This window comes from Ovis canadensis, chromosome 11 (assembly GCF_042477335.2).
Source record: "Ovis canadensis isolate MfBH-ARS-UI-01 breed Bighorn chromosome 11, ARS-UI_OviCan_v2, whole genome shotgun sequence".
Lineage (NCBI taxonomy): Eukaryota > Metazoa > Chordata > Mammalia > Artiodactyla > Bovidae > Ovis > Ovis canadensis.
This window is the reverse complement of record NC_091255.1, coordinates 70,945,217-70,964,229: the sequence shown is the minus strand read 5'-3', so window position 1 is coordinate 70,964,229 and position 19,013 is coordinate 70,945,217. Positions and strand designations below refer to the sequence as shown.

Sequence of the window (19,013 nt, the reverse complement as noted above, 5' to 3'; positions counted from 1 at the left end):
CGAGTGCGCGCACCCTCGGAACTGAGCGCCGTCGGCACACACGTTCCCAGCAAGTGCTCACTGGCTGAGCAAGAGCTGAAGAAAACAGAGGCCAGCAGCGGGGTGGGGGGCAACGGAGGCAGGTGCGGGCGGGCGAGGGCCTGAGGGTCCCTGCCACCCCAGACCCGCGCCGTCTGCTTTCAGTGTTCACTGAGGGTACACACAGAGAGGGACCTACGAGCACAGCCTGACGGGCGTATGTCCACATCTGTGTGACCACCTCCAGACCGAGGTGCAGACCACGTCCACCCCCCGCAGGCTGCACAAAGGGAGCCGCACGCCGACTTGCCTCACCCAGGGTGAGTTCTGCCTGCACGTGAATGGAGGCAGACGGGTCAGACTCTGCTTCTCCACCTGCCTTCTGTGAGCCGGAGTCACCATGTGAACGCCAACCATCGCGATCTGGGTGTGAACGCGGGCTGGCAGGTGGCCCCCACCGCGGACGTGGGTTCCAGGCTTTGAAGTGCACGTTACTGCCTCCACTGGGGAGCTGTCTTGAGCAGAGCAATTTCCACCTTCTTTGAGGAGAGCACCCCATCTTAAGAGCCGCCCTCAGTCTGACAGCTGAATCGCTCCTTTCTGGGCTGTGTGAGTCAGACCCAGGGCCCGGCATCGTGCTCCGTTCTGTCACGATGCCATGCCCACCTCTTCCGAGAAGCCCGTCGTGCCAGCCTGGCCCACAGCCAGCAGCCAGCACTGGCTGCACGGGGAGGACGGTCTCCCTTCGCCTTCACACCCCACCCCTCACCCCCTGGCCCCAGCAGCATCAGCATGGGCCCTGCATCCCAGAGTCCCTGCAGCAGGTCTGAGGTCTTCACCGGACCCTGAGCTCCCCACAGCCTCTCCCCACGTGCAGAGGTCATGGGGCTGTGAGCTCCAGGCTGGAGAGGAAGCTGGGGACGGGCGGGGGCAGAGCCGGACTCCAAGCACTGGCCGCGTCCTGGCCAGGAAGCCCGCCTCGGCCTCCCTGCTGCCCACGGGCGTTGCCTGAGTGCGGCCGCACGGACGAAATGGACTATGCGAAGCATCTGCACACGAGAGACATTCAAAGGTCACAGCTCAGTGATGAGGAGGGGAGCCTGGGGCTAGACAGCGGGGCCTGAACCCTGACGCAACACCGGCCAGCTCGGTGGGCTCAGGGCAGCCGCCTAGCCTCTCTGTGCCTCAGTCCCCTCACGTGCACAGCAGAAGCAGGGTTAGCAACACGCCCACGGGCGCCGAGGACTGACCACACCAGCCTGCCCGTCTACCCATCCGCCCATCCAGCGCTTGGGACAGCTCCTGGCACACGGTAAAGGCCGTGCAAGTAGCAGCTCAAGCTATTGACGGTTTGACAGTTAACTGAATGGAACCATGGCGGTTCCGAGGCTGAGCTAGCACACACAGAGCTCTTGCGGCGATGCACAGCGTGCTTGGGGCCCCGTGAGAGCTCCGGAGGCATCTGCTCTTGTTTTAAAGGTGTTCGTGCTTTGCTCTTACACAGAGAAGTGAGCTGGAGGGTGTGGGGCGGGTACACAGGGGGGGTGGGGGGCACAAGCGCGCTGTTAGGACTGGGCAGGGCTGGCCCGGCCGCCTTCCTGCTCGTGGGTGTCTCGGCATTCTACCTCTTAGAAGAGGAGGGTCTCCTACGTGTCTCTGGGCCCCACACCTCCCAGAGCGCTCTGCACTGGGCACATTCCGAAGACTTGTTTACTAACAGCCAGAAACGAGCTAGAGAAAGCGCCCCATTTAGAGACGCAAGAAAACCAGGCCGATCTCCTTCCCCATCCTCCAGGGGTGGGGAGATAGAAGGCGGGCCTACACGTGTGCGCCTTCAGAGAGGATGAGGGCTTTCGAGGTTGAAGATGAGGGCTTTGTTTTCAGCTCCAGGAAAGACTGCACGAGGAGGAACAGGCATCACCATGAAAGGCCCAGAGATGCTGATGAGATTTGAGAAATAACCAGCTCAAGTGCTGGCCATCTCGGCCACAGACGGCTGGACGTGCACTTCGCTCTCTGCCTACTGTCCGCTGGCGCTTTTACCCTAACCACGATGGCTGCTAAGGGCTAAAAGCCGCATTAATGAGCAGGGTGTGTGTTCCGTGCCAGACTCTGCGATCCCATGGACTGCAGCTGTACGGGTCTTCTGTCCATGGGATCCTGCAGGCGAGAATACTGGAGGCGGTCGCCATCTCCTCCCATTAATGAGTAGTGAGGACCATTAACTTGGCAGCGGGGACCCCTGGAAGTTGATACCCCAATACCGACTGGCATTTGGGGGGCTGGTGGCCATGCTGGCATAAAGAGCGGGGTCGGGAGGGGGATGGAGCTGGTGCAGGTCACAGCGGACTCTGCCTTCCTCACAAGATCTCCCAGGGAAAGACCTTTTCTAAAGAATCTACACTAATGGAATTGGCGATGGAAAAATGTTGAGACACAAGAATTTTTTATTTTAAAGCATTTGAGGATTTGGGGGGGGGTGCAAAGAAGCATGCTTAAATATGCCACAGGGTGATTTTTCAGGAAAAAACAGAAAGCAAGCATCTTCTGTTCAAACTTCACTGGATTCATATTCAAAGAAACCTTGGCCCGTCTGGCTCCGGCAGGAAAGTGCCTCCAAAGGAAGATCTCATGGTAGAGCTTTTATATTAAGGGCCTGGTTTTACATATGCAATAGAAGTCCGCACGAGCATCTATCTGGGCTTACTTGCCTTTTACTTACTGTCGCGGTCACTTTGGGCACTTTTATTATGTGAGGTGGACTTCTAGGGATGAGAACCCAGTGTGCAAATTGTCCTTAGAGGAAGTAGAGATTTGATGGTAGATGGCTCTGAAAGGCTTTCATCCAGGAATCAATTTGGTTATAAGTCAGGGGTCACCTGAGATGAATCACTGACCCAAGGTGACTGGGCACGATGCCTGGGGCTCTTCCTGGACGCGCTTCCGAAGAAAGCAAGCAGACACCCCAGGTGCTGAGGGGCACACAGGGGCGTCCACCCACCCCGGGGCTGCAGACTGGCCCAGGACTTCGTAAAATTGTGCCCTGTTTATGTATCCGCACCCCCAACATGGTAGAAAATCAGAAAGAGAAGGAGATAAGATAAACCACTCAGAGTTTCCGTGGCCATCATTAAAAAAAACATTCTGGTGAATTTTTCCCCAAGATTCTTTTCAGACCTCACAGAACAGCAAGAGCCTCATTCACATCTATTTGTACAGATGACCTTTAGAGGCTTCCTAACTGTGGGTTTTTGACTCACTCAATTTGCTATTTAATAGAGTTCTCCTCATGTTTAATAACCCTCCTAATAATCACAGAGTTAAAAGAATACATTTTTATCTAGTAAATGTCTCAAGAACTTTCAAAAGACTGCCTTGAACAGGAGGAGGGAGAGGGCTTGTAAGCTTTAAATATGGCAGACAAGAGAGGGAAAAGGAGAAATAATTAGAAATACACGTTAGAAAGAAAGAAAAGGAGCCGGGTGGGGGAGGACAGGCTGGGAGATGGGCAGGAACGGAGGAGCGGGTTTGGAGGACGGGGTGACGGGGGGCACATGGGGGTGAAGCCCCAGCAAGGACCTGGAGCCACGTAGCCGACCGACACCAACTGGGAGGGGCGCTGGCCAGCGGTGGAGGGGCAACGCCCCGAGAAGCAGACCGCCAGGGCCGTGGCCACGGGTGACAAGGGGCCACCAGGCTGGGAGAGGGAAGACCCTCCAAATGGTTAAGCCCATGGGGACGCTCCAGCCCCAGGCATCTGGCCTTGACTCACATGCAGGAATCCGTGGGCAGAAAGACAACAAAAGCTATTTTTCATGCAAGAGGAGTTGGACATCAGGAAAAATCAGAGCCCCTTTGTATGACATGCCAAACTGCTGAAGCGAGAGAATGTCTCGGGTGAGGGCTCGGATGAGAGCGGGGACGGCATGCTCGCCCCGGGGAGCCGGCCCTCAATGTGAGCTTGTTATCGGCCGGAAACAAGTGTGGGGTGTCCCCCTCCCGCCGCACGGCCAGACGAGCTGGTGACATGGCCTTGGCTGGACTGCCTGGCCCCTGGAAGGAAGCCTGGGTGTCCTGAGATGTCCCCAGGGAGTCTTTGGGGAGTCACGGTCTCCTTGTGGTGTGGTCTGGGGGCTGGAGGTGAGCCGGGCTCCTGCCTCCAGACCCACCCTCACGGGCCCCCCATAGCTCCTTGTGCAGGGCGGTCTCTGGGCGTTGGGCCACACCCAAGCACCAATGTCTCCGCTCAGCTCCTGCCAGCAGATCTGCCCAGTAGCTGTTGTTAATGTACCCATTTTACAGAGAAAGCAACTGAGGCTCAGAGAGAAGGCAATGGCTGGTCGCAGGGCTCGCCGCCAGTGGGAGGCAGAGCTGGACTCAAACCCTGACTCACTCTGGGCCCCGCAACTCATGTCCACCAGCACGTCCTCCAAGGGGCCATTCAGTTGCTGGAAATCTCAAATCCACCATGAGGCAGGTGTGTGCAGAGCCCCATGTGTTTCCCATCTATCCTCCTGGCAACTCTGAGACAGGCCTTTGCAGAAGCACAGGAGGAGACCCTGCCGTCGGGTGTGTTCTGAGGCTCTGTCCTCGCTGCGACCTCTCCTCTCGCGGGTCCCCAGGACCAGACAGCAAGCTCCCTGGCTGTGCGGTACCCACCGACTCCAGCACAAGGCCAGGCCTCAGCAGGGGCCCTGCGACGGCCCAGGGCGCATGCTTCACTCTCTGAGGAAGCTCCCGGCCCTGCATTCGTGGGGCCTGCATTCGTGGGGCCGGCCACCGCCTCCCTGCAGCCTCAGAGCCCATCTACCTGCCCCGCCTTCTCCCACCAGTAATCCAGTGCAAAGTGAAAATGTGGGTCCTCCTCTTCAAAAACGATCAAGAATGTTCTGCTGGTGATGACCTGTTATTGGGGCCTAGGGTCTTTCCAGGCCAGTCTTGATGTAAAATGTTCTGGGTTGTGCCCCCTCCTGCTCCACCATCTCTGCCCGCCCGAATCTAAGAGTGCCAGCATTTCAGGATCCAAGAACGCTTCGTATACCGCCTCGCGCATATAAAACCACGTGAGAAAGTCTGTGCTCTGCTATTTTATCTAGAACCTTGGTTCAGAAAATACAAAGATTCCACTGCTCTCTGTCCCACTGCAGAACCGGAGGCGGTGGGTCAGCAGTCATGGCCTGACATCCTGTCACAGGGAAGCCCCTGCCAGCATCGGTAGGTGATGGATGGCGGATGCCCCGCCCCTGGTCCCGCCCCCCCGCTGCCCTGTGTAGGGGAGGGGCAGCCCTCTGACCAGCCCACCAGAAGCCTCCTGTCTCTGACCCCAGGGCAGTCCTCCTTGCTTCTGTGTCTTAGGGAGTGGCTCCACCGCCTGGGGGTGTTGACTACTGTAACTCCATTTTACAGATGAGAAAACGGAAGCTCAGGGAAGCCAACCAACTTGCCCAAGGTCACAAGGAGAGCAGGGTTCAAACAGCTCTCTCTGAGTCCCTCCCCACCCCCCAGCCTTCCTATTAAGCATCACGTGGACTTGGTTCAGAGATCACCTGCCCTGAGCCTTCCTGATGGCAAAGCCCCTGGTGGGAGCTGTTAGGTGTCTGGGGCTTTGCAGATTGGGGAATGAGCCTGACGTCGTCCCATCGACGGCCATCGAGCTGGGGATAATGTGATCTGGTTTATATTCTTACAAGGTCTTCCTGGCTGCGTGCGGAGAAGGGCTCATGCAGGGGCAGGCAGGCTGGTCAGGACTCTCCTTGGGGAACCCAGACGAGAAATGACAGAGGCTGGGAGCCAGCTGGGGGCTGTAAGGAACCCGGTGGGGATGTGGCAGGGAAGGGGTCTGACCTCATCTCTACAGTGGCCAGCCCTGGGCTGAGCACACAGAAGGTCACCAGTGCTTCCTGAGAACCAGCAACTGAGTGGGTGGGAGAGGGGCTGACTCTGGAGGTGGGAACACGCAGGAGTGCATCCAGGGGCGAAGCTGCCACCAGCATGCTGGGCCTTGCTGAGTGTCAGGGTGAAAAGAGGCTAAGCCAAGTGTTTCCAAGAAAATGAGCCTGGAATCCTGGACCCTCTGCAGGGCCTCCGTGGAGTGGAGCAGTCCCCAAGTGACCTCTCACTGGAGAGTCACACAACCCGGGGGAGTGGAGGGGAGGACAGGAGGATGGAAGGAAGAGGAGGAAGAAAAGATAGAGGGAGGGGGGAGGAAAGAGGGAGACAGAGGTAGAGAGGAGGGAGAGGAGGAGGGAGGGGAGGAGGGAGGGAGGGCGAGGAGGAAGGGGGAGGAAGGAGGGAGGTGGGAAGGAGGGACGAAGGGGGATGGAGGGAGAGGAGGAGGGAGGGGAGGAGGGAGGGAGGGCGAGGAGGAAGGGGGAGGAAGGAGGGAGGTGGGAAGGAGGGATGAAGGGGGATGGAGGGAGAGGAGGAGGAGGGGAGGAGGGAGGAGGAGGGAGGGGAGGAGGAAGGGGAGGAGGAAGGGGGAGGAGGGAGGGAGGCGGGAAGGAGGGATGAAGGGGGATGGAGGGAGAGGAGGAGGAGAGGAGGAGGGAGGAGGAGGGAGGGGAGGAGGGAGGGGGAGGAGGGAGGGAGGCGGGAAGGAGGGATGAAGGGGGATGGAGGGAGAGGAGGAGGAGGGGAGGAGGGAGGAGGAGGGAGGGGAGGAGGGAGGGGGAGGGAGGGGAGGAGGAGGGAAGGGGGATGAAGGGGGGATGGATGGAGGGGAAGAGGGAGGAGGAGGAGGGAGGGGGAGGAGGAAGGAGGGAGAGGAGGATGAAGAAAGGATGGAGGGAGGGGAGGAGAAGGGAGGGGGATGGAGGGAGGGGGAGGAGGGAGAGGGAGGAGGGAGGGGGAGGAGGGAGAAAGGAGGGAGGGGGAAGTGAGAGGGGAGGATGGAGGGGAGGAGGGATGAAGAGGGATGGAGGGAGGGGAGGAGGGATTGGAGGAGGGAGGAGGTTGGAGGGGAGGAGAGAGGGGAGAAGGGAGGAGGGAGGGGGAGGGAGGGATGAAGGGGGAGGAGGGAGGGGAAGGAGGGGGGGGAGGAGGGATTGGGGAGGGGGATGGAGGGGGTGGCGGGAAAGAAGGGTATCACTTGCCAACCTGACAGCCAAGCCCTCAGCGGCTCCAGGAGGTCAGGGTCAGGGTGCACAAGCCTGTCTGGATGTCAGCGGCAGAACTAGGCCCAGGTGCAGGTCTGCCGGCGCCCGCCCTGATGCTTCCATAGCCGGCCCCTTGTCCTCCTCTGTCCAGCCCCTACCCCATGATCCTGGAGTTCCTGGCTGCAGCCTTGGTGCCCGCCAAGAAACAGGAGGGGGGACACGTGGCCTGGGTGCCTGCCATCACCTCCAGGGTGTGGCCTTGGTGCTAGACCCTATTTCAGCTCTTAAATGAGGGCCCTTGGGTTCTGATTTTACAGTTCACAGAAGCCATTCAGTGTGGTTCTGCCTCCGAGGGGATGAAACAGCGCCATGCTCTACACGGGCCTGAACATTCCAGGGATGCTCAGCTTCTTTCATTCCTAGACCCTGGAGGCCAGTGAGCCAAACTTGGGCCCCACTCAGCTCAGCTGATAAGGCTGGGTGACTTATTTTTTCTGGGGAAAACTTCCAAGTTTGAGGAAATAAGGAAATAAGGGGAAGGCAAGGTGGTGCAGTGGTGCCGTGGGTTCCATCCCTGGGTCGGGAAGATCCCCTGGAGGAGGAAATGGCACCCCACGCCGGTATTCTTTCCTGGAGAATCCCATGGACAGAGGAGCCTGGGGGCTGCGGTCGTGAGGTCGCAGAGAGTCAGACACGACTGAAATGGCACCCCACGCCGGTATTCTTTCCTGGAGAGTCCCATGGACAGAGGAGCCTGGGGGCTGCGGTCGTGGTGTCGCAGAGTCGGACACGACTGAGCACACACATGCCGTCTGCTCTGCAAGGACCCCGGAGCCCCACGAGGGGCTCCACGTGGACCCCAGCCCCGTTCTGACTCCTCAAGGGCCTTCAAGATACCAAGGAGCAGGACAGCAGAGAAAGGCCCAGAGGGAGTGAGGCTCCTTCATCCTGCCGGACGCCCAGCCAGGAGCTGGCCCCTGGGGGAGGCTGGGCAGATGGAGCCCTGGCCAGGCAGCTCCCACCTGCTTCTGCTCCAGCTCCGTCACTAACGAGCTGTGTGACTTCGAGCAAGGCCCCCCGCCCTCTTCAGCCTCACTCTCCTTTGCTTGCAGAGTGGAGGGCCACACCAGCCATGCCCCCGGCAGGTGACTGGTCCACCTGCAATGCATCACTCATCAAAGGGAATGGGGCCAGGTACCATTCACGCCTCCCATCACCAAACGCGGACTCCGGGCTGTCCCCCAGCAGAGAGGCTCTCTGCCCCCCACTGACGCTCCATGTGTTTTCTTGAAGAAAAGAGAAATAACGGGGTTCCTATCAGGTGCCGGGCATCAGGTATGCTCCTGCCCTGAGCCTAAATGACTCCTCCCTTGGAGCAGAGGTCTCCATGGGGCAATTCTGCTCTCTCCCCTCCCCGCCGCCCAGGAGACGTCTGGCAAAGTCTGCAGACAGTTTGGCTGTCAGAGCTTAGTGGGTGGGGGCCATGAGTGGCTTCCAGCCAGTCAAGCCAGAGATGCTGCTGAGCCGTCCACACTCACAGGGCCTCACAGTGAAGAACAAGGGGCTCAGGGCCTCAGGGCCCCACCCCCAGGCTCCTTCCGGCCTCGGCCTCGCCCGTCTCCTGGAAAAGCCCCCTCCAGCCCTTCTCAGACAGCTCCTTCCCGTCCCCTCGACCAGCGGCCACCCTCCCCGGCCTCCTCCAGCACGCGGCCCCGCACACTGTTTACATCAAACAGTCGTCAGTCCCTGGAAGTGCCAGCAGCTGCTCCGTGAGCAGGGGTGGGTGAGGTGAGTGGACGAAGGCACGGACACAGGTGTGCCCGGCAGGCCGGGGACACACCCTTCCAGGCGTCCGACTCTCTGTGACCCCGTGGACTGCAGCCCACCAGGCTCCCCGTCCATGGGGTTCTCCAGGCACGAGTACTGGAGTGGGCTGCCATGCCCTTCTCCAGGGCATCTTCCCGACCCAGGGATCGAGCCTGGGTCTCCTGCACCGCGGGCAGCGGTGGGTGGGGCTCTCTGGGGCTCGAGTGGCAGAAGGTCAAAGGTGGGAGGAATGTTCCAGATCAGCCAGGTCCCACTTCCAGATGAGGAGACAGAGGCTGCCAGGCTCTCTGACGCCCTGGATCTGATGACCTGCGGTTGCTTCCTACTCTGGGCTTCTGCTACTATGTCCTAGAAGTCCCCAGAATCCTGGCCATCCAGACGGACACTGGAGATCCATTTTAAAGGGTGCTCAATTTCCTCTTGAACCTTTCTGAAGCCCCTGTCAGGGAGCGCCTCCAAAGCCGGGTCTGCAGTGAGACTGGTAAGTCAGGCCGAGGTCCACCAGGAACCCCAGCTCCTCTTCTCTAAGTCAGCCGGCTCCAGCCGGGCTTTTCTTGCAACAAAAGAGAAAGGAGTGAAGGACAGAGGAAGACGAGAGACAGAGCAGGGCGTGAAGGGAAGGCAGATGCGGAAGGGCTGCCAGGGCCCGCCAGGGGGGCTGGAGAGCAGGTGCCTGGCGGGAGGAAGCTACTCACTGGAAAAGCCCCCAGTGCTGGGAAAGATTGAGGGCAGGAGCAGCGGGGGTGTCGGAGAATGAGACGGTTGCATGGCATCACCGACTCAATGGACATGGGTTTGAGCAAGCTCCGGGAGATGGTGAAGGACAGGGAAGCCTGGCGTGCTGCAGTCCACAGCACGCAAAGAGTCAGACAGGACTGGACAAGAACAACCAGCTACGGAGCAGGGAGAGAAGGAGCACAGCTACGGGCGGCGTCCTCCCCAGACCCACGCTGACGCTCTGCCCCCGGGGTACTCGGCGGTGGGGCTCTGGGAGGTGAGCTGATGCGGAGGTCATGAGGGCGGGGTCCCTGCGAGGGCGTCAGTGTCCTGGGGTAAGGGAGCAGAGCAGAGAGCTCTCCCCATCCTGAGGACGCAGGAGGGGGTGGCCGCTCGCGAGGCAGGAAGCGGCTCTCACCGGGAACCCAGCTGCCCAGCACCTTGGTCTCGGTTTCCGCCTCCAGAGCTGCAAGGAACACTGTCCGCAGTTCCAGCTGTTCGGCCGACCGCATTCTGTGGCGGCAGTCAAGCTGACTCGAACAGCACCCCCTCCGCCCCATCTGTGTGGTTCAAGCACAGGGTGCCCCCGGCAGCTAGAAAGTTGGGCCCACCTGTTCAGCTCCAATCGCATCCGGACGTGGGCAGGCGCCCCGACACCCAGGGGCTGGGGCCATCTTCACTCTCACTCCCGCCCCCGTCAAAGGCAGACCCTGAAGACTTACAGTGCAGAGTTGCTGGCATCACACAAACTAATGTCAGGTCCTGGAGGCTGGTGTGATGGCTGTTACGAGCAAACCTGGAGGGACCAGGAGGGGCCAGGGGTCCAGCTGGTGAGCTGGGCACTGTGGGGAGGCCTGTTCTCTGCCCACACCCCTGATACTGGCTGGACAGGCTGCCCATGAGTCAGTGCAAGAGAAAACAGACACAAACCCAGACAGGACAAGCCTGGAGCAGGGTGGGCAAAGGACAGTATTCAGATCCAAACCTCCCTGAGCAGATCCGTGTCAGGAGCGTGGTGTAAGGCACGGCTTCCTGCTGACCCGCCAAGACAGGGTTCCAGACGCAAGAAGTGCGTCCTGGGGGAAGTGGGCCTGGGTGGCGGGCCCTGGGTGATTGTTGCTGGGTAGTCCTCCCTGGCTGGCCTCCCCCTCCCCTGCCCCAGGACAGCGCTGACACCTCCTCTTCCTTGGTGTGCTTGGTGACTGAGGTCTGGGTCCCTGGTGTGAGGGGTGCTGCCTGAGGTGGGGTGGGAAGGTTGCAGGGTCCAGGGTCTCCCCACCTCCCCAGCAGGCGCCTAGGACAAGCTGACACGAAGCAGGCACGGACCACCCCGGAACCCAGGCTGCCCTCTGCAGATGTGCTGCAGGCATGCTGGGGGCGGCCCTTCTACAGGAACCTGGCAGACGCGGGGGCTGCTCCTGAGGCTGAACTCTGCCGGGACCTTTATTCTGGGCCCGGAGCTCCCCTGACGGCGCCACAGTGGCTGGGTCCCTCCGGCACCCAGCAGCTCAGCGCGGCCGCGGGTGCTTTGCCAACAAGAGCTGCTGCGCCCGGAGACCAGAGCCTCCTCTTCTCTTCCTGCGTCTACGGGAGGCCCCCACCCCGGCCCACGCTCATCACACACACTCCGGGATGCTTGTTTCTCTTCTACACCTCATCTGATTCCAGGACACACTGCTGCTGCTGCTGCTAAGTCGCTTCAGTCGTGTCCGACTCTGTGCGACCCCATAGACGGCAGCCCACCAGGCTCCCCCGTCCCTGGGATTCTCCAGGCAAGAACACTGGAGTGGGTTGCCATTTCCTTCTCCAATGCATGAAAGTGAAAAGTGAAAGTGAAGTCGCTCAGTCGTGTCCGATGCTCAGCGACCCCATGGACTGCAGCCCACCAGGCTCCCCCATCCCTGGGATTTTCCAGGCAGGAGCACTGGAGTGGGGGCCATTGCCCTCTCCGCCAGGACGCACTAGACACTGAACAAATGTGGGGTGGTGGCTTTATGGAAAAGCCCACAAAGACTTGTTACTCCTCTCCCACATCCCCAGCGCTGGGCTGAGAGCAAAGACACAGAGAAGGAAGGGGGTGGAGGTCTAGGGGACAGAGGGAGTGGGTGGCTGGTTGGGGGGGAGCAGGCTGATCCCCAGCGTGGTGGGAAGAGAGAGGAGGGACAGAGTGTGTGTTACCCAATTTGTGTATCAGTTGAACATTCTCATGTCCAAATGCTTTCATGCTGCCGCAAGCCAGTCTCAGAGCTGGGCTCCTCCACTGGGTAGTCACGTGTAAGTGTGTACTTAGTCATGTCTGACTCCCTGTGACCCAATGGACGGTAGCCCACCAGACGCCTCTGTCCATGGCATCTCCCAGGCGAGAATACTGGAGTGGGTTGCCATTTCCTTCTCCAGGGGATCTTCTCGACCCAGGGATCGAACCCACGTCTCCTGTGACTCCTGCAACGGCAGGCAGATTCTCTACCACGGTGCCACCTGGCAGGTGCTCAGTTTTTAATGAGAACCCAGAAGAAGTCTGGAGAAGGGCAGGATGACACGGTAGGAAGAGCTCCGCAGTGAGACAAAGGCCCCTGCCTGGCGCCTCTCGGAGTGCCTGCTCCTCCGCTGCAGACAGCACCCTCAACGGCTGTGCTGGGCGTGCTGTGCGGGCACGCACAGCGCGCACAAGAGGACTGCGACGCTTGCCTAACATGGGGCCGTGGGGAGCCCAGGCTTTGGGGGCGGAAGGGGGGGTGTCCGCGTGGTGAGGTGGGAGCAGCGGTGTTCTGCACACAGTCCTGCCAGACGGTGAGGATGCCTGAGGAACTGAGGGCGGGGCTCTCCTGCCCACAACACCATCCCTGGGAAACAACCAGGATGCTGACCTGCTGCTTGGGAGATGTCAGCAAACCCTTCAGAGCCCCACAGTCACAACTGGCGTTTTATTAGCTACCTGCTGCAGCCATTCTTCAGTTTGAGCTTAGAGCTTTGAGCTTTTCACTTCCCCCCATGTAATGCTTTGGGGAACTTTGCTAGAAAGCAGGTGGAAACAATGCCCTGTACCCAAACAAGCCAATATTGAGGAGACCACGTCCCCAGGGAGTGCCGGCGGGGTCTCAGCTTGAATGCTCACTGGCAGGGTGTTGGGAGGTCATCGGAGGGAGAGGCTGTTGGACTTTACGAAGTGCTTTTAGAAGATAAGCTGTCAGTTTTCGCCTGGGCTGACAGACTGTCAGGATGATTTGAGAGAACCGAGGAATCCCGAACCAGCCCTCCCAGCCCTGGGTGGGTCCAAGGACGTCGTGGCCCTTCGGGGTGGGCTGGTTTGGCCCCCAGAACCTCTGAGCTCCTGGCGGTGACAGAGGCAGCCCCACTCTTTCAGTAAAGCCCCCGATGACCACGCCCCACCCTCCCGCTGCCAGTGGCTCCAGCTGCCCAGGTCAGCTTGGGGCTCTCTCGATGGACATTGAGTGCAAGCGGCTCGAGGCAGCTGGCAAGATGCTAAGTGCAGCATCAATCCTAATTAGGATGAGAAGTTAATGAAGGAGGCATGCGAGCCAGTCTGCAGAGGCCAGGCTTGCCGGTATGGAGAAGCGAGTTCTAGTTTTTGACAGGGAAACTGGAAGGCCTGGGGTCAATGCGTGGGTGTGGGTGACAACAGGGGGGTGACTTAACAGGACCATGTGCATGCCCGGCGCCCAGCAGAGCCTGTGAGATAGAGCCGGGGGCCAGCAGCCTCATTCTGTGCCTAACTCAGGTGCTGTGTCGGGGAGTGACGTGGGTGCGCCCTCGAGATGAGAGGAGTAGGTGTTCACGATCTGAGCAACTGCACCCCAGGAATGATGTATTTCAAAAGAAAAGAGGGGGTGTCATCGTGAGCCCACAGATCCTTCCGGGGCTTTTCCGGGGCTGTTTCCCAAACTATTGATTGCACATTCCTGCTCTCAGAAGACTCCACTCGGCCCTGGCAATAAGCTTCAGGCTCAAAGGGCAAAGCAGCCTGGGCTGGGAGGGGGTGTGTGTGGTGGGGAGTGAGGCTGTGGGGGGCAGGGGAAGAGGGAGAGGGGGGCAGGATTCCAGAAAAGAACAGGCAGGATGCGGAGGTGCCAGGCCGCCTCACCTGGCCACCCTTCTCTACACGGCCTCGGTGACCACGACCCCAAAGGCAGGAGGGCCACCTCTTCCCGAGCTCCGCCCTCCTCCACGAAGACCCAGCCACACCGGACTCTGAGCCGGGGCTGAGGGGCTGGGGCCGCAGGCAGAAGTCGGGCTCAGGGGGGAACTTTCCGACCCCCCGAGGGCGGAGGGAACACGCGGGAAGGTTACCGGGAAGAAAGAGGAGACTGTTCGAGGATCGTGGGGAGGAACCTTCCCCCAGCTCCTCACCCCTTTTCCGACCTGAAAGCCCAGACCGAGCGGGGACCGTCCACAACCCGGCTGGGACCCCGCCGCCCGACGGCCACCTGTTAGTGCAAGCCCCGCAGCAGGACCGGCGGGAGGCGCTCAGCTCCGGCGCACGGCGCCATTGGCGGGGTCCCCCGGAGCGAGCGGTCCCCCCTGCCCGGGGGCACCCAGTCCTGGCCCCCTGAGGCATCCATCCTTACAACACCGACTAGCCTGCCCGCCGCGCACCTGGGGGCGCAGCGCCGCGTCCCTCCGGCCCCGCCCGGCGGCCACGCCCCTCCAGGCCGCCCCTGGTCCGCGGCTGCGTGCAGACCCCGGCCTCAGGACCTGCTCGGGGGGACTTGGTGACGCTCCCCATCCACTCGCCTCCCCGCCGAGCGGGCAGGAGCGGCCAGCGGCCCCGGGAAGAGGACGTGGCGGAGCAAGGTCTCGGCAGACACCAGGCTCGGGCGGCCCGGGTCTCCCAGAACCCCTCGGCGCCCAGCCCCCACCCCCACCCCTCCGCGGGGCCCGGAGCGATCTCGGAGCGGCCCCCCCGCAGCGCGCCCCCGGCCGGCCCCGCCCCAGGGTGGCCCGTTCCCATAGCAATCGCGCAGACACCGGTTGCCAAGCAACCTCTCCCCCTCCTCCCTGCCCTCCTCTCGCGTCCGCTCCCCCCAGCCTCAGCCTCCTCCCGCCCCCTCGCCAGCCTCCACCTCCCCTGGGGGCCCCGGCGCGGCCCCTCGGGATCGCTCCGGTCTCGGGCTGCGCGCGCGGGCGCGTGAGTTTCTGTGTGTCTCATCGTGTCAGTGTGCGAGGGGGTGTGCGTGTGCCAGCGGAGAGTTTGTGGGATCCGTGTGTTGGGGGGGGGGTCCCCCGTGGCCGCGACGGGACCCGCCCGCTCGCTCCGGCTCCTTTGTGTCTCGCGCGGAGCCAGTGCCGCGCCCACCCGTTCCGGGCCGGCGCCCGGAGCCGGGGGTGTGTGTGCGCGCGTGTGTCCGGGCGCGCGCGCGGGGTGGGGGGGCCGGGCCGGCCGTACCTTCGATGCAGCACACGCGCCACAGACCCGAGTGGGTGAGGTCGCCGCGGGAGCGGCGGGGCGGGGGCCCGTCGTCCATGGTGAGGTTGGTGCCGTTGCAGATGTGCGCGCTGGAGTAGAGCCAGTAGTCCGTGCCGATGGCGATGGCCATGAGCGAGAAGGCGGCGAAGGCTCCGGCCGTGGTCAGCAGCGTCTGCAGCCCGCGGTCGCATCGCACCATGGTGGGCGCCTCATAGCCCGCCGCCCGCCGGCCCGGCCCGCCGCGCCCGCCCGCCCTGCTCCCTCCGCGCGCCGCGCCGGGGGCGCCGGGGCTGGGGGCCGAGGCCCGGGGGGGGGGGGGGGCGGCGCCGCGCCGCGCGCTCCGGCCGCGCCGGGGCTCAAACTCCGAGGCGCGGCGGCGAGTGCGGGCTGCGCGGGCCGCCGGGCGGGCTGGCGGCGGCGACCCGGGCTCCTCCCTCTCGGCCCGCCCTCCCCGCGCGGCCCGCGCCTCCGCTCCGCGCCCTCCGCGCCGCCGCCGCCGCCGCCGCGCTCCCGGCCCGCGCCCCGCCGCTCGGCGCCGCCCCTCGAGCCTCGGCCCCGCCGGGCGTGCGCTCCCGGCTGTGCGCGCCCCCCTCCCCGCCTCTCCGCGCTCGCGCCGGCCTCCCTCCCCAGCTCATTCACGTCCCGAGAGCGAAGGGAGCCGCGGTCCGGTCCCCAGGAGGAGCGCGGGGAGCCGGCGTTGCCAGCCTCCCCGCTTCCCCAGCCCAGGACACCCCGTCTTCCTTAAGTGGCCCTGGGGACTCTAATAGTGGGGTGTGTGCGCGCGCGCGCCTGTATCCGCCGCTTCGCACGGACGCACGGACATATCGACGCCTTTACCTGGCGACGAACGCACAGGCGTGATTGCGGGAGCGGGAGCGTTCAGGTCAGATTTCCAGAAGCACCAGACGCGGGTCGCGGCCGGGAGGCGCGTTCCAGGCCACGCCAGGCCCGGGCCCGCCCTCCCCCCACAGGTGGCTCCTGCACGCAGTGGGCCGGGGCTGGAGGACCGACTCTGGGGCTGAGGCAGAAGGGAGGTGGCAGCCTGTTGGGTCCCTGTCTGAGGCCGGATGGGGCGGCCGTGGCGGAAACGGCGTGACCCCCGCCGTTGGTTTCTGACGGTCCTTTGCTGCCAGTCCAGAGCTCCCCGTTTGTGCTGGATTCAAACATCTCCACCCGCCGCTGGCTCCCTCTCTCCCCAGCTCCCCCTCAATAGCTTTGTTTCTTTTTCCCTTTCACTCTACTCGAGCTTAACTGGCTTTCCTCACCTCCTCCCTTTATTGCCAGCCTCTGCCTCAGGCCCTGCTGACTTCACTTAATTGCCTTAGCTGCTGGCAGGATTCCAACCTGGACAATCTTCCTTCTCCAGAACCCGCCAAGCTCCTCCTCCGTTAAGACCCAGGTCGGAACTCTTCCCTCCAGGAAGCCCTTGGGGGCCAGCATCTGAATGTCCAACCTGTCTCTGCTTCCTCCCCTTCCAGAGCCCAAGTGGTTCTCTTTGCTGCCCCGCACCCTGTGGGAGGCAGCCCCGCATCCTGTGGGAGGCAGCCCGGGACCCCAGGAAGGTCTATGGAGAGCAGCTCTCTTCCTGGAAGATGCAGATTTCACCCTCTTTTTCCACTTTCCGTGGCCCCTACGACCCAAAGAAAGTTAATTACCCCATACTGGAATTACTGGTCTCTCTTCCATGAGACTATGAGCCTTTCCCAAGTGTGAGATACACGAGTCGTGTTTGATCAAGAAATATTTCCTGCCCCTGGAAAGTGACGTTCTGACTGGGGAAAATGGAGCATATAAATAATAGGGGGAAATTCCAAGATGAGACTGGCTGCATTAATTACCATTTGTCGGTCCTTTCTCTGCCTTCGGGTGTTTGCTCTGCTTCTTCCAAGTCTCAGAGGCCAAGAATCATCTATGTGTATTTCACTTTCACCCACCTGCCACCTGGTGCCCAGGGTGTGTCTGAAGGTGTGCGCTAGCTGTGGGACGGCTTGCTCTGGGCCAGAAGAGGGTTACTGACCTGTCCCTAATACCCACAAGGATAACTGCTGGTTCTCTTCTCAGAAGCTCCCAGACCGGTGGGTCTCAAGACTCTCTTCTTTTTCTTTCTCTCTCTCTCTCTCTCTTTTTTTAAAGCAGCAAATCTTTGCTTCAAATTAAATCTTAAAACAGGAAAGTAAAGGAAAGTGAAAGTCACTCAGTTGTGTCCAACTCTTTGCAACCCCATGGACTATATAGTCCATGGAATTCTCCAGGCCAGAAGACTGGAATGGGGAGCCGTTCCCTTCTCCAGGGGATCTTCTCAACCCAGGGATTGAACCCAGGTCTCCCACATTGCAGGTGGATGCTTTACTGTTTGAGCCACAAGGGAAGCCCAAGAATACAGGAATGGGTAGCCTAGCCTTTCTCCAGTGGATCTTGTTAACCCAGGAATTGAACTGGGGTCTCCTGGTGGCTCAGACAGTAAAGTGTTTGTCTACAATGGGGGAGACCTGGGTTCGATCCCTGGGTTGGGGAGATCCCCTGGAGAAGGAAATGGCAATCCACTCCAGTACTCTTGCCTGGAGAATCCCATGGACAGAGAGGATAGGCTACAGTCCATGGGGTCGCAAAGAGTCAGACACGACTGAGCGACTTTCCTTCCTTCCCTTCTGCATTGCAGGCGGATTCTCTACCAGCTGAGCCATCAGGGAAGCCCATCCCAGTGTTCTCCCACCAGTTAGCCCTGTAGGTAAGAGCTGGCACTGTTGTTGAATGGGAGACCCACTCACACCCCCTGCAGCCCCGAAGCAGCCCCGTGGATGTAGGCATCCAGGAACGCGGTGCGGAAACTGACACCCTCGGTCGCGTGCTGGTCTACTCAGCCTCAGCCCCTGAGTTCCGTTCTTCCTGCAGCTTTCCTCTGGGGACTTCACGAGGAATGAAGGGAAGAGAGAGAGATGGATCTGGCCTGTGGGGGCAGCGAGTGGGGTGAGTCGCTTTCCCCAGCGTCCCCCTAGGTCAGAGGTGGGGGGATGGGTGGGGGGCCTTCTCCAGCCCAGCGACCTCTGGGTTAGTCCGATGGAGACAGAAATCCTTGTCCCTTGGAGCCCGGACGCACCAGCTCCTACCCTGCCACCCTCAGAGGAATGTGTGAAGAGGTGAGAAAGCACTGGTCTAGGGGCCAAGACCACCGCCAGCAGGGCGACCTTGGGTGGCCGGGGCCGCGGGGAGGAAGGCATGGCTCCGTCCTCCTTTCAAGAGCTGTTTTGGGGTCAAATAAAGAGCCTCGCACACCGCATCCACTTAGCGACCCTTCACAGCATCCGTAGTGGGTGTTCCCCTCTCTACCTTTCTTTGTGACCACCAAGGACATTACTTAACTCCTCTGTGTCTCAAATTCCCGCGGTGTCGATGGTGGGTAACAGAGACGTAAACTGCAGCCCCAGACGGTGACCTCCTCGAGGGCCCACGCCTTGGAAGATCCGGCTCAGACCCTGGTGACCTCAAGCCCAGGGTTTCCCAAGAACAGGAAGCGGCCTCTTTGTTCTTGTCGAGAGTTCTTGACTGTTATTTTTACCTGTTAGTCCACTTGAGGGACGTGGACTCCAGTGGGGGCTTGGCGGTTTGCCTTTCTATCCAATTGTGGACAACCAATTGTCAAGCCTGCTTTGTCCGGAGATTGTGAGGGTGTAGACTGTGGAGTCAAATAAGGACTTGACCGCTGGCAAGGGAGCGGGAGCAAACTCAAGACTGTCTGAGACCGTTCATCACGCCTGGGTGAGCACAATTCAAAGCTGGAAATTTCTGCTCGGCCGGATTAGAGGGCTCTAAATGGCAGCAGTTAGCTCCTGCCTGCGGTCCCTGGAGCGTCTCCCAAGTGACATTCCCAGGTCTGAGGGGGATGTGTCCTCCAGTTGCTGGGGAGGAGGCTCTGGGCCGGCCTTGTTCTAGAG

At 61.2% G+C, this 19,013-nt stretch overlaps 1 protein-coding gene and 1 long non-coding RNA gene across 2 annotated transcripts in view; one reads left to right on the top strand and one right to left on the bottom strand.

Moving 5' to 3' along the window:
- CACNG4 (calcium voltage-gated channel auxiliary subunit gamma 4) overlaps positions 1 to 15,315 on the bottom strand; it is a 51,076-nt gene extending 35,761 nt beyond the window's left edge. Inside the window, exon 1 of the mRNA XM_069544070.1 lies at positions 15,061 to 15,315. Within this exon, the coding sequence (XP_069400171.1) occupies positions 15,061 to 15,280 (220 nt within the window). The 5' untranslated portion in view covers positions 15,281 to 15,315. The remainder of the gene's footprint in view (positions 1 to 15,060) is intronic.
- On the top strand, positions 15,084 to 18,803 carry LOC138415449 (uncharacterized). The gene is made up of 6 exons (XR_011247255.1): positions 15,084 to 15,281; positions 16,366 to 16,480; positions 17,034 to 17,156; positions 17,741 to 17,809; positions 17,974 to 18,048; positions 18,486 to 18,803. It is a non-coding gene; the product is annotated as an uncharacterized lncRNA (long non-coding RNA).
- Positions 18,804 to 19,013: the final 210 nt, after the last annotated feature.